Here is a 14,701-nt window from a genome sequence, read left to right as displayed (position 1 = left end):
GTCTGACACACTCCTCTTTTGTGTTGCCTTTTTGCTAATATAGTGAAAGAACTTAGGGGCTGGCACATTTATGAAAAGAATCAATATTAAGCAAATATTGCAGAATATTAATGGGACATTAATTATTAGATTACCAAAGTAAGCTCTCTCTGTCATGAATTTTAAAATTCAACGTTACACTCAGCCAACTGAGGAACAGAAACAACACCATGTGATCTATATGGCCAGTGAAATCTAATCAATGCAGCTAGAATTAAAATATTGAATACTTGCAATGACCTATTTGACAGATTGGGTTTAATCAAAAATTTTATATTTGATGAAGAATAGAAATTCTGGTAAGAGGCAACTATACAAAAATGCTGTTTTAAGGACAAACTTAGTTTACTTCAATCTCTTGCCAAGGGGGCTGGGTGAGTGGAGCCTACTCCATTCTGGGTTCTTCATTAAAAGGTCATAGACTAAGGTGTCTTCTTGCAGAAGATGTGATGTACCAGGCTATGGTATGATGGACCAGGAAATGCTTAGGGACCAAGGTCAAGGGGATAAAGGTGACCCAGCCCAAGCATAATTTCCCATAATTACTTGGCAAGTAATTTTTAATTAAAGAAATTTGAGAAAATTCCAATCTGAGCAGGGACAATTCACAAACAGAAAGAAGTGAAAATTCCTTAAATAAAGGATTCATTAAGAATTATTCACTTTGCTCTCATATTGAACCTCGGGATCACATTGGCTTTATTACCAGCATCTGGCACTGCAAATTCATGTCAGATTTATTCCTCCAGGTTTTTTTAAATCTAGGACAGTAAGCTAGTAAGTCTGATGTAGATAAAGAAAGCCAAAAGTAAGTCTATTCAGACTTCCCTTCTTTAGCCTGGTTTCTTGTGTTAATTACAGTTTCATAAACAAATTACTCAGTTTTCCTAAATAGATTGTCCAGTCAGGTACGCAGACCACAACACTACCAGTCCAATTTATCCAAATTATTTTAATACATGAATGAACAAGCTTATATTCACAAAGAGTCCTGTGGCACCTTATAGACTAACAGACATATTGGTGCATAAACTTTCATGGGTGAATACCCACTTCGTCAGACGCGTGACATGCATCTGATGAAGTGGGTATTCACCCACAAAAGCTTATGCTCCAATACATCTGTTAGTTTATAAGGTGCCACAGGACTCTTTGTTGCTTTTTACAGATCCAGACTAACATGGCTACCCCTCTGATATTCACAGTTGGTTTTTAGTTGGACCCAGCATCTTCTAATGGGCATTGAAACAGAGTGATGATTTGTGGCAGAAAAAAGGAAGAAGCAGGTCTGGTTATCACAGCTCAGTGACTACATCTTTTATTGTATGAAAAGGAAGGGGACGTAGTTAAAAAGTTCTTGGTGGTGTCATTTTAACTGAGGTCTGTACAAAGAAAATATAGGTGGAAGCAGTTAGGAATAGTCTTCAGAAACTATAAATCAGGTTTGTGGACATAATTGGATACATATTTATACAGTTTGTGGTAGAGAGGAGGAAAGACAGTCTGGAGGTTAAGACACTGGACTGGGACTCAAGAGATCTCGGTTCAGTTTCAGCTGTGCCACACATTTCCTGTGTGGTGTTAGGCTAGTTGGTCTTTGCATCAGGTCCCCAGCAATAAAATGGAGATATTCCCTGGATCTGTCTTGCCTGGTTAGACTGCAAGCCCTTCAGGACAGGAATGGTCTCTGTGTGTGTGTGTGTGTGTGTGTGTGTGTAGACTCTAGCACAGTGGGGTCCCCATCTCAGCTTGGGCCTCGAGGGGCACTATGGTAATACAAAGTTTCCCCCATTACTCAAGGTTGGCTTTTTCTCCATCTCCTCCCTATGCCAGGCTTCGGGTCCTGCTAGGTAAGATGAGTAGTGCTTTATTCTGTTTTGAAATGTTGGTAAAAATTGCTTGAAACACTGGTTTGAAGTGCAACCTGAGGGGCTGTAATTTTAAGCAGTGCTGTTGGTAGTTGCAAAGGTACTGTATGTAGGAGTGAGAAGGATTTGAGCCAGTAGTCAACTAAAAAGGTGAACAAAAAGCAGCTTTGTACATTTTTTTAATACTAAAGTGCACATTAAGCATTGCCACAAGGATTAACATAGCTGTATTTTAATGTGTCAGACGCAGGAATTCAACTAGAAAGCTGAGCTGGAACAATTTGTTCTGCTCATTGCTAGGAGTCTGATGTGGTATGCAATAGCTCTCTGTTTCTCCCCTAGGGTGACCAGATGTCCCGATTTTATAGGGACAATCCCAATTTTTGGGTCTTTTTCTTATATAGGCTCCTATTACCCCCCATCCCATCCCGATTTTTCACACTTGCTGTCTGATCCCCCTATTCTTCCCCCCCCCCCCCCCCCCCCCCCAATAGCCTGTAGAACAAATCCCAGGTGATTTCACATTCCTGAAATCTGTGGTGTTTGTCCATTATGTTTCCAGATATTCCTGGCTGGCATTGGTGTCTCAGACCATGTGGCTAAACGTCAAGTGTTACTTCAAATCCTTAACTTGGTCTATAAATTTGGTTTTACATTCTGTTTCTTTTATTTTTACTATGGAATTTCACAGCCAACTAAAAGAAGCTACTGGTTACTGTACATCAAACTGCTCTGTGACTCCAGCAAGGGATGACCGTCTGGGACAGATTGTAAACCTCTCTGCTTTGTTCAAAACCAACCAACCAGATAAGTGCACTTTTTAAGTTTTAGCAATAATATTTGTGCTCAAAAGAACTCCTTCGTTTAGATTGAGTCTATAAATCTTTAACCAATCCTACATTTGAATATTGGACCCACATGCTTTGTAGCTCTACTTTCAGAGATATGACACGTATCACAGTGGCGTAGCCAGCTTCTAAGAGGAGGGGGAGCAAATATAAAAAAGGCGCCCCCCCCTTGGCTCCTCCTCCGGCCACCCCGCCCCTCCCCCCCATGGCTCCTCCGGCCCTGCTGTGACACCCTGTGGCCCCCCCTCACTCCTCTGGCCGCAGCTGCCGGCTGCCATGCTGTGCTCCCCCGCTCCTCCGGCCGTGCCCACCGCCCCCCCATGGCTGCCAGCCACGCTGCGGGTCGCCAGGCTGCGCCCCCCCTTGCTCCTCCAGCCACGGCTGCCGGGACGTGCTGCGACCCACCAGCACGTGCCCCCCCGGGCCCCGCTCCTCCGGCCGTGCCCGCCGCCCCCCCCCATGGCTGCCGGCCATGCTGCAGGCCGCCAGCCTGCGCCCCCCTTGCTCCTCTGGCCACGGCTGCCGGGCCGTGCTGTGGGCCGCATGCCGCCCCGCCGCTCCGCTGGCCGCTTTTGGAAAGGCGGGGGAAGCGGCTGCTTCCCCTGCACCCCGCTAGCTACGCTACTGACGTACCAGACTGTAGCTGTTTCACGCAAATTAGCTAGATACCGAGTAAGACCGTCCACTTGTAACATCAGTTGTATGTTGCAATTCACAGCTCAGGAGCATTGGTGGTTGTTACTCCCCACCCCTCAACCCTTAGACTCATCAGTTCCAGCAACCTGTCTGAGCCTTAGGCGACTCATAAAGTTACTCCCTGCCCTGATGAGCGGTAGCAGATAATCTGGCACATCAGAGACCCAAAGAGCTTATTTTGACTTTTTAAAGCAGTGGTGGGCAACCTGCAGCCCATGGGCCGCACATGGCCCATCAGGGTAATCTGCTGGCAAGCTGCCAGACAGTTTGTTTACATTTGCATGGCCACCCGCAGCTCCCAGTGGCTGCCGTTCACCATTCCTGGCCAATGGGAGCTGTGGGAAGTGGCGCAAACTGCAGAGATGTGCTGGCTGCTGCTTCCCGTAGCTCCCATTGACCTTTAACGGCGAAGCACGGCCAGTGGGAGCCATAGGTGGCTGTGCAAATATAAACAAACTGTCTTGCGGACCGCCAGCGGATTACCCTGATGGGCCGCAGGTGGCCCACCACTGTTTTAAAGGCTCAGCAGCCAATTTTGGCTCAAGAACAGATGCCCTGGATATGTTTATACAAAATGCCTGTTAAACTAAATTCTTTGCTCTGCTGTTGCCAAAGAAAAAACATTTTTAAGGCCAAAAATTTCAAAAGTGACTAGTGATTTGGCTCGGCCTAAATTTATAGGTGCCCAACTCGAAGCATCGTAAAGGGGCCTGATTTTCAGAGTGTGGGTGTTTAGCCATTTATGAAAATTGGGTCCCTTGAGGGTGACTCAAGTTGGACACTGAACTATAGTGGCACCCCAAATCACTCATCACTTTTGCAAATCTTGGCCTAAAGGGCTGTTTATGTACAGCCTACAGTGTGTTATGCTCTGCTGCAGCAGGAGGAGCAAAAGTTAATTAGCAAACCCTGATACCCAGAGGTGTTCTGACATAAGAGATCGCATGGTTGTGTAGCATGTTTTATGCACCTGGGGTTTCTTTGCCCAGTGATATCCAATGGGTGAGGAGAGTAGATCCAGCAGATTTTGATGGGTTATTGGTAAAATGGCTTTAACAGTCATTCCCCAAAGAAGCTCCACAAATCCCTGACTTTCTTTTCCCCTATCACAGGTGAGCTCTGTTGACTGTGGGATTGGGACGGACCCACAAGGAAACCTTAACTTCTGAATGCCCACCCCTGCCCTGAAATTGTAGAGGCCATGGGAAAAGCCAAGAAAGAAGAGGAGGCTGTTTTTCTAAGGAAAAAGATCACTTTGCTGAGGGCTTTTTCACTCCTTATTGGCAGCATGGTGGGCAGTGGCATCTTTATCTCTCCAAAAGGGGTGTTGAAAAATTCCGGCAACGTGGGTGTCTCCTTAATCGTTTGGTTTGCCTGCGGGATTCTCTCTCTATTTGGTGGGTGATGAGTTTCTTTACCCTTCTTGTTAAATTCTTGGTAGATGGGGAAACTAGCAAATGATATATATCTACAACAAAGGCCTAACTTTACTTCTCCAAGAAAAATAAGCTGGGAACACAATGGACCAAAACTCCTATCTCCTAAAGCCATAGAATTGAAGCAGTAATAAGCTCCCGTGTCCACAGGGTTCCAAGGATCTGTTGTTTAACTGGTTTATCTAGGGTTACCATATTTAAAAAATAAAAAAAGAGGACACTCCACGGGCCCTGGCCCCGCCCCAACTCTGCCCATTCCCCGCCCAGTCCCCAAAGTCCCCGCCCTAATTCCCCCTCCTCCCTCCCAGCCATGCGAAAAGGGCTGCCCAAGCGCTACCGGCTTCACGGTTTGCTGGGCAGCCCCCAGACCCTGCGCCACCGGCCGGCGCTTCCCCAGCGCAGCTGGAGCCCAGGAGGGGAAGCGCCCAGCTGGGGCGCAGGGTCTGGAGGCTGCCCAGCAAACCGTGAAGCCGGTAGCAGTAGGGCTTCGGGCAGCCCCCATGCCTCTGGACCCTGCGCCCCTGGCCGGGCACTTCCCCTCCCGGGTTCCAGCTGCTCTGCTCCTCCCCTGACTCTTTGGTTCTGTTTAAGAGCCAAGCTGCCCGAGTGCTCTGGCTTTGGGCAGCCCCCTTGCCTCCGGACCCCAGCTGCCGGCCGAGCACTTCTCCTCCCCGGCTCCAGCTGCTCTGCTCCTCCCCTAACTCAGACTTCGGCTCTGCTTAAGAGCCAAGCTGCCCGAACCAGCACTATGGGCTTTGGGCAGTCCCCGTGCCTCTGGACCCCAGCTGCCGGCCGGGCACTTCCCTTCCCGGGCTCCAGCTGCTCTGCTCCGGCGGCGCAGGGTCCGGAGGCACGGGGGGCTGCCTGAAGCCCGTAGCGCTGGCTCGGGCAGCTTGGCTCTTAAGCAGAGCCGAAGTCTGAGTCAGGGGAGGAGCAGAGCAGCCTCGGGAGAGGAAGTGCCCGGCCGGTATTTTTCCCGGACATGTTCCGCTTTTTGGCAATTTCCCCCGGACGGGGGTTTGATTGCCGAAAAGCCGGACATGTCCGGGAAAAACCAGACATATGGTAACCCTAGTTTATCTGAGGGACTTGGGGGAAAACCCAAGATTTAAGATCTATGAATGTGGGCACCGACATGGGAGTAGTTCTCTTGTCTGTGGAATTTCTAGATGCATGGGGGCTGGGGGAGGTTAGGCCTCTAGCTAGGGGCACTGGATGGAGAACCACAGAGTTCTGGGGACCTAGGAGATGTGTGTTTATTTCAGTATGTGACTTGAAATTTTTTCCCCTCTTAACAGTTACTTTTCCTGCTTTGTGTGTGTGCAAAAAAACGCTTTGTTATAGTGCTGTGGTTGAGAGTTTAAAAAGCCACAAGAATCAGGAAATTCAATCATAGAGCCCACAACAATTGTCACTCTTCCTTCTAGTGTTTATCGTATGTAATATTTTGTATTATGGGAGATGTTGTCACACTTATACCTTACTATATATGTATAATGTGGCTTAGCTGAGGTTGCTGTGGAAACATCAACTTTAAAATTTCATTCTTTTGCATATGTAAAATCTCAAACCATAACATCACAAATGTAGATTTCTTTTTAACTGAGTAGGATAATAAATGATAGTGTTTATTGGTCAGCTAGCCAAACCATCTGCACTTGTGAAGGATTATTCTCTCCACTAAACCAGTAGTGTATCTTGTGTATTCTTGAAAACCTGTCTTGGTGGCACCCAAGTGGCTTCCCTTGTCAAGTTACTAAATTTTCTAACTGACTTCATTCTTCAACTATTTCCCCCTAATGTCCAGCTTGAAGACTTCCATTTATTAATGTCACATTATTATTCTTTGCTATAGTGCCTTAAATAATGCTTACCCCCTTTTTATGTTTTCCCTTGAAATGCAAGAGTGATACGTGATTATGGCCCCAATTCAGCAAAACTCTTAAGCATATGCTTAACTTGAAGCATGTGAACAGATCCATTGAAATCAATGGGACCACATATGCTTCAAATTAAGCATGGGTTTGAGTGCTTTGGTGAATCAGGGCCTATATTCCTTCCATTGCATGCAGGTAGGTTCTGAGGGGTTTACAGTTGGGACAGAAGTGGCCAGTTTTAAAATCTATCTTTACATAGCTACAGGAGGGGAAATAGAGAGTATTTGAACCACTTGATTAGAAATTCTTGACATTCTTCTGTATCAAATTTTTCTTCTTCTTATGTAGCTGCTTCATGGATATGATCAGAGAGATGTTTCCATGTCCTTGGTTCACCTATATTTGAGGGAGGACTTGTGTGTGTTTGAGGCTTAGACCTAGATAAATAGAGGAAATGAAGTGTTTTAAAGTAAATCTCTAAGGCAAAGACAAACTTCCTTTCATGCACTTTTCCACATAAAGTCAGTGGAGAAGTTATGCCATTAAACTGACAAGCAGGTCTTACCAGATGTAAATAGATCTCCCCTGGAAACACCATTATTGCAAATAAAGGAATTTGCACTAAGAACATAACAAGAACATAAGAATGGCTGTACTGGGTCAGACCAAAGATCCAACCAACCCAGTATCCTGTCTACGGACAGTGGCCAATGCCAGGTGCCCCAGAGGGAGTGAACAGGTAATGTTCAAGTGATCTCTCTCCTGCCATCCATCTGTACCCTCAGACAAACAGAGGCTAGGGACACCATTTCTTACCCATCCTATCTAATAGCCATTAATGGACTTAACCTCCATGAATTTATCCAGTTCTCTTTTAAACCCTGTTATAGTCCTAGCCTTCACAACCTCCTCAGGCAAGGAGTTCCACAAGTTGACTGTGCACTGTGTGAAGAAGAACTTCCTTTTATTGGTTTTAAACCTGCTGCCCATTAATTTCATTTGGTGGCCCCTTGTTCTTATATTATGGGAACAAGTAAATAACTTTTCCTTACTCACTTTCTCCACATCACTTATGATTTTATATACCTCTATCATATCCCACCTTAGTCTCCTCTTTTTCAAGCTGAAAAGTCCTAGCCTCTTTAATCTCTCCTCATATGGGCCCCGTTCCAAACCCCTAATCATTTTAGTTGCCCTTCTCTGAACCTTTTCCAGTGCCAGTATATCTTTTTTGAGATGAGGAGACCACATCTGTACGCAATATTCAAGATGTGGGCATACTATTGATTTATATAAGGGCAATAATATATTCTCTGTCTTATTTTCTATCCCCTTTTTAATGATTCCTAACATCCGGTTTGCTTTTTTGACTGCCTCTGCACACTGCGTGGACATCTTCAGAGAACTATCCACGATGACTCCAAGATCTTTTTCCTGATTTGCTGTAGCTAAATTAGCCTCCATCATATTGTATGTATAGTTGGGGTTATTTTTTCCAATGTGCCTTACTTTACATTTATCCACGTTAAATTTCATTTGCCATTTTGTTGCCCAATCACTTAGTTTTGTGAGATCTTTTTGAAGTTCTTCACAGTCTGCTTTGGTCTTAACTATCTTGAGCAGTTTAGTATCATTTGCAAACTTTGCCACCTCATTTTTTACCCCTTTCTCCAGATCATTTATGAATAAGTTGAATAGGATTGGTCCTAGAACAGACCCTTGGGGAACACCACTAGTTACCTCTCTCCATTCTGAGAATTTACCATTAATTCCTACCCTTTGTTCCCTGTCTTCCCAGTTCTCAATCCATGAAAGGACCTTCTCTTTTATCCCATGACACTTTAATATACATACGAGCCTTTGGTGAGGGACCTTGTCAAAGGCTTTCTGGAAATCTAAGTACACTATGTCCACTGGATCCCCCTTGTCCACATGTTTGTTGACACCTTCAAAGAATTCTAATAGATTAGTAAGACACGATTTCCGTTTACAGAAACCATGTTGACTTTTGCCCAACAATTTATGTTCTTCTATGTGTCTGACAATTTTATTCTTTACTATTGTTTCGACTAATTTGCCTGATACGGACGATAGACTTACCGGTCTGTAATTGCCAGGATCACCTATAGAGCCCTTTTTAAATATTGGCGTTATATTAGTTATCTTCCAGTCGTTGGGTACAGAAGCCGATTTTAAAGGACAGATACAAACCTTAGTTAATAGTTCCGCAACTTCACATTTGAGTTCCTTCAGAACTCTTGGGTGAATGCCATCTGGTCCTGGTGACTTGTTAATGTTAGGTTTATCAATTAATTCCAAAACCTTCTCTAGTGACATTTCCATCTGTGACAGTTCCTCAGATTTGTCACCTACAAAAGCCGGCTCAGGTTTGGGAATCTCCCTAACATCCTCAGCTGTGAAGACTGAAGCAAAGAATCCATTTAGTTTCTCCGCAATGACTTTATCATCTTTAAGTGCTCCTTTTGTATCTCGATCATCAAGGATTTGACTTCCACTTTTTAAATGAAGGGGAGATATGATAGATAGATTTTATAAAATCATGACTGATTGGAGAAAGTGAATACAGAAGTGTTATTTACCCTTTCATACAATACTAACACTAGGAGTCACCCAGTTAAGTTTATGGGCAGCGGGTTTAATACAAACAAATGGCTCTACCATTTTTCCCCCCCCCCGCTTAGACTGTGCCACCCCAAGAATGGACGGAATGCCGCCCCTTAGCATGTGCCGCCCCAGGCACGTGCTTCCTCCGCTGGTGCCTGGAGCTGGCCCTGACAACTAACCTGTGGAACTCATTGCCATGGGATGTTATGAAGGCTAAACATATAACTGGGTTCAAAAAAGAACTAGATAAGTTCATGGAGGATAGGTCCATCAATGCTTATTAGCCAAAAGATAAGGGATGCAACCCCATGTGTGGGGCAACCCTAAAACTCTGACTGTCAGAAGCTGGGACTGGAAGACAGAAATGGATCACTCCAAAATTGTCTGTTTTGTACTCTCCCCTTGAAGCTCTGGTATGGGCAATTGTCAGAGACAGGATACTGGGTAAGATGGACCATGGTCTGACCCAGTATGGCAGCTCTTATATTCTGTGTTTTTAGCTCATTTTAAACAGATTCCTTTAATTCTCAATAAATTCTATGTGGAGTGGTAATTCCATGGGACAATTTACTAAATGCATTTTTACTTCATCTGTTCCAGGTGCCTTGAGCTATGCAGAACTTGGAACAAGAATCACAAAGTCTGGAGGACATTATATCTATGTACTGGAGACACTGGGGCCTTTGCCAAGTTTCTTGTATCTGTGGGCTGAGTACTTTGCTATCAGGTAAGATTTCTTTTCTGTTACCTGAAATGAGGTGTTAGTGAGACCTGGGAAAGTCATGGAAATGGATAATCAGTTCATATTATTTTTAAAAATGCATAAAGGGAGAAACCATACACATTACCTCGAAAGTCTTCTAAAATAAAAAGAAGGCAGAAGGGGTAAATTGCCACACGTGCACATTAGACCAACATGTCCAAAAAACTCTCTTCTCCAGGTTATTTGGTACCCTCATTATAGCACTGTGATAACAATGTTATAATTGAAGTTTAGAGGCTAGTTTTATTTTAAACCTTCTATTTTCAGTCACTTTGAGCTTTCTCTTGTTTCTCTTGTGCTGAAAATTCTCTGGATTGGTCCAGTCCTCGGAATAAATAATAATTATGGAAAGTGTAAAACAAATCACTTTCACCCATATTTTACTTATGACTAGGAAAAAATCCCACATGGAAGGTAAGATAAACATGACACATGAGAGAGCAAAAACTGAACTTTAATACTGGCCCCTGTGACGTTGCACTCCAAATGATGTTATGAAAATATGCTAATGAGTGTGAATATAATGGAACTGGAATATGCTTCAAGCAAAAGGTCTCTTGTAAGGTATCATTACAAAGCTTATAATCTATTGAGTGTGATCATCCTATTTGTATAATTGTATCATTCTTGCATCTGAAACTAGGAATATAAAATATAACTCTGAGGTCCTATTGTAGTTATGCGAAGTGTGGGTTTAGAATCTTGATGGCTCCCATCAACTAGGACAATTAACTGTAGATGGCTCTGTTTACTTGTAAGCCTTCCTGTGAGTCAGGCTGGGAAGAATGGAGGCTGGGGTCCCACAGGACATGTGACCATGTCACCTGGTACTGGAATCCATCTTAAACCTGGTGCTTTTCCATTTAGAAGGAGGGGTGGGGACCCAAAGAGACAAAAGATTCCTGCCTTGTGCCAAAGCTATATAAGGAGGTGGAACAGAACAAAGGGGGCTGCAGCCCCAAGAAATCCCCTAGCTACCACCTGAGCTGGAACAAGGACTGTACCAGGGAAAGGACTGGGCCCAGACTAGAAAGGAGTGTAGTCTGTGAAAGAAGCTTATTGAAACATCTCAGAGGGTAAGATTTCATCTGTAATCAGTTTCTTAATGTATTAGGCTTTGACTTGTGTGTTTTTGTTTTATTTTGCTTAGTATTTACTTTGTTCTGTTATTACTTGGAACCACTTAAATCCTACTTTTTGTATTTAATAAAATCACTTTTTGCTTATTAATTAACCCAGAGCAAATATTAATACCTGGGGGAGCAAACAGCTGTGCATATCTCTCTATTAGTGTTATAGAGGGCAGGAGTGGAGTCAGGGCAGGGCCGGAGGCAGAGGGGGGTTGAGCTAGGGTGACCAGACAGCAAGTGTGAAAAATCGGGACAGGGTGTGTGTGTGTGTAGCAAGGCAGTGGGATACCCCACAGCCCCGCTGAGGAACGAGCCTCCCCTAGTACCAGCGTGGGCGGAGCCAGTGGGTCCTGCGCACTCCCCCCAGAGGTCACAGCGCAGGACAGGAAGTAGAAAAGCCCCGCTGCAAACCTCAGTTGAAAGCCAGCCGCCAGAGAGGCCAGATGCCTGTGGCCTACCTCTGGGTTGGGGAACGCCGGCAGGCTGCGGCTGACCCGAGGACTGGCTGGGCCAGCCGAGTCTGCCCCTCGCCAGCTACCCCGAGGAGGAGTCGCGCCTACCCCTCGCCAGCTACCCCAAGGAGCAGCCGAGCCTACCTCTCGCCAGGTACCGTGAGGAGCAGTCGAGCCTACCCTTTGTGAGTTACCCGGAGGAACCGATGGTGCTCGAAACTGCCAAGGACGCCAGCCAAACCCAGGTATCTTACAAGGGGGAGTCCGGAAGTAGTCCGGGGGCAGCTGACCCTGGCCTGGCCGCAGCAGGGCCAGAACCAATGTCAGTGTGTTGCGGTCAGAATCCCCACTGACACAACAGCGAGTCTTCTGCTGCTGCTAGGGCCCCGGGCTGGGACGCAGTGGAGCGGGTGGGCCTGCGTGCCCCCTGCAACCCCACTCACGGGTGGCAGTCTCCCCCTCGCACCAGCCCCTGCTTAAGGGCCTGAGCTCCTGACTGTGTGTTTGCTGCCCCACCTTGACCTAGGGCCAGGACTCATATTGAACTATTGGCTCAGCCCCTGCCTAAGGGCCCAGAGCGAACTGTAGCGAGGCGGTGGGATACCCCACAGCCCCGCGAAGGGATGAGGCTCGGCCGAGCCCTTCTACACGTGGTACCAGAAGTGGGGACTCTTGCCCAGGATGTGGGATGAGCCATTGACCCCTGTGAGAAAGGGTCTTGGGGAGAACGGTCCCGCACTGGAGACATGGATTTATCCAAACTTTTTACACTCCTGGTGGAGAATCAGGAGTGACAGCAGGCGGCCCAGCTCCAGCAGCAGCAGCAGCTCATCCAGCAGTTGGGTGCACAGCAGCAGCTGATTCGGGACCTGACCGTGCACAACCGAGAGTTTCAGCAGCAATGCTTGCAGCAGCTGACGACGGCACTGCCTCATCCCCCGGAGCCCCACCGGGAGACATGGCCGGGTCACCCCGCCCCACACCGCCCATGCGACTGACTAAGATGGGACCGCAGGATGACCCTGAAGTCCTTTTTGGTGACTTTTGAAAGGGTGGCACACGTCGCAGGGTGGACACCTGACCAGTGGGCCACCCTTCTGGCCCCATATTTGATGGGGACGGCCCAACTTATGTACCGAGGGCTATCCACGGAGGATGCCCGGGACTATGCCCAGGTAAAGGCAGCAATTCTAGATGCCTTAGACATCAGCCCAGAAACCTTCCGGCAGAGGTTCCGGAGTCTGTCCTACACCCCGGGCACCCGACCCCGGCTGGTGGCCCAGGAGCTGAGAGACCTGTGCAAGCGGTGGCTGCAGCCCGACAGGCGGAACCCCAAGGAGCTCACTGAGCAAGTCATCCTGGAACAGTTTGTCCATATCCTCCCGTCGTGGGATAGGGCTTGGGTCCTCTGTCATCGGCCTCCAACGGTAGCTGCCGCCGTCGCCCTCATGGAAGAATTCCTTGCAGCGGAAGCCCCGGTTGGACTGGCTACTCCGGGCCACCCGCCAGGGCTCGAGCGCCCTAACCTCGAGAGGAAGGCGAGCGCCTGGGTCGAACTGCGAACTCCTCCACAGAGTCCTAAGCCCCGTTATAGACGTCCTGAGGGACCCGCTTGTGTGGGCCCGGAGACCAGGAGTGGCTGGGTCCCGCGAAGTCCCCCCAGGGCCCTTGGGGGAGGCTCGGCCTGGCCCGGCCCACCAGAACTAGGGCCCTGCTTCTCCTGTGGGAAACATGGACACCGGCAGCGGGACTGCACAGAGATGGATTGCAGCTTTGGGCACGTTTGCACAAGGGAGCACCGTGCCCGACCGCCGCAGACCACCAAGGTCACCGTGCCCATAGTTGTCGGGGAATGCCAGACGCGGGCCCTGGTTGACTCTGGCTGTGTCCAGACTCTAGTCTGCCAAAGCCTAGGCCTCCAGGCGGACCCCCGCCTGGGAACCATCCAGTTGCAGTGCATCCATGGCGTCGTCCAGCCTTACTCCAGTGCCCGAGTCCAACTAACCATGGATGGGGTCACGCGGATGATGGTGGTTGGTTAGGGTCCGCGACTTGCCTACCTCGTGATCCTGGGACGGGACTGGCCAGAGTTCTCTGGAGTCCTTCGTTCAAACGCCGAGGAAAGCCCCAACGTCACACCAGCATTGGAGGGGGACTGCTGCGAGGACCCCGCTGAGGAGGCAGAAGAACTGGACCCTATTAGACAGGAAGGAGCACCCGAGGACCCCCCGCCCATGTTTGCTGACGACCCCAGAGTCGACACTGACTTCTGCTGGGACCAAAGGGGGGACCCTACCCTTAGTCGGGAGTATGAGCAGTTGGCGGCCGTCGATGGCGCCCTGATTGACCCGGCTGAGCCCAGGTCTGGCCCCATTTCGAGCTACGCCATGACTGCCTCTATCAGGTGGACCGAGATTCCCGCATCGGAGAGGTCCAGACCCAACTGCTGGTGCCTCGATGCCACCGATGTGCGGTGATGAAACTCACCCATGATGTCCCAGCTGCAGGGCACCTGGGTCGGAAAAGACCCTTGCCTGAATTCTGACCCAATTCTTCTGGCCCGGGGTGCACCAGGAGGTATGGGAGTATTGTAGTTCCTGTCCGGAGTGTTAGCTGGCTGCTCCCCCATGGACAGCCCCGGTCCCCCTGATCCCCATGTCCATTGTGGAAACGCCATTTGAGCGAGTGGCCATGGATTTGGTGGGACCGCTCCCGAGACGCAGGGCCGGGTTTCTGTACATCCTAGTCATCGTGGACTATGCTAGCCGTTTTCCTGAAGCCATCCCGCTCCGGAGCATCACTGCCAGGGCCATCGCTGAGGAGCTCGTCAAGGTCTTTGCCTGCGTGGGCTTGCCGCAGGAGATCTTTACTGACCAGGGCACCAACTTCACCTCCAGGCTGCTGCAGCAGGTGTGCAACCTCCTGGGGATTAAGCAACTACGCACCTCCATTTACCACCTGTAAACC

The 14,701-nt window shown here is 48.2% G+C and overlaps 1 protein-coding gene and 1 long non-coding RNA gene across 7 annotated transcripts in view; one reads left to right on the top strand and one right to left on the bottom strand.

Moving 5' to 3' along the window:
- Nucleotides 1–14,701, top strand: part of LOC117881646 (cystine/glutamate transporter-like) — a 41,361-nt gene that overhangs the window by 6,026 nt on the left and 20,634 nt on the right. For 5 of the 6 annotated variants that reach the window (XM_034779194.1, XM_034779221.1, XM_034779177.1 and 2 more), the window contains exons 2-4: nt 2,599–2,714; nt 4,562–4,848; nt 9,990–10,116. In XM_034779194.1, coding sequence (XP_034635085.1) covers nt 4,653–4,848; nt 9,990–10,116 — 323 coding nt within the window. In that variant the 5' untranslated portion in view covers nt 2,599–2,714; nt 4,562–4,652. Of the gene's footprint in view, nt 1–1,870; nt 1,890–2,598; nt 2,715–4,561; nt 4,849–9,989; nt 10,117–14,701 lie in introns of those variants that run through there. The other variant, XM_034779186.1, reaches the window with a different exon arrangement.
- LOC117881678 overlaps nt 5,911–14,701 on the bottom strand; it is a 60,803-nt gene continuing 52,012 nt past the window's right edge. Inside the window, exon 3 of the long non-coding RNA XR_004646839.1 lies at nt 5,911–7,201. This is a non-coding gene — a long non-coding RNA (uncharacterized LOC117881678). The remainder of the gene's footprint in view (nt 7,202–14,701) is intronic.

This window comes from Trachemys scripta, chromosome 1 (assembly GCF_013100865.1).
Source record: "Trachemys scripta elegans isolate TJP31775 chromosome 1, CAS_Tse_1.0, whole genome shotgun sequence".
Classification (NCBI taxonomy): domain Eukaryota; kingdom Metazoa; phylum Chordata; order Testudines; family Emydidae; genus Trachemys; species Trachemys scripta.
The sequence above is the reverse complement of the archived record's forward strand: the minus strand, read 5'-3'. Positions and strand labels throughout refer to the sequence as shown.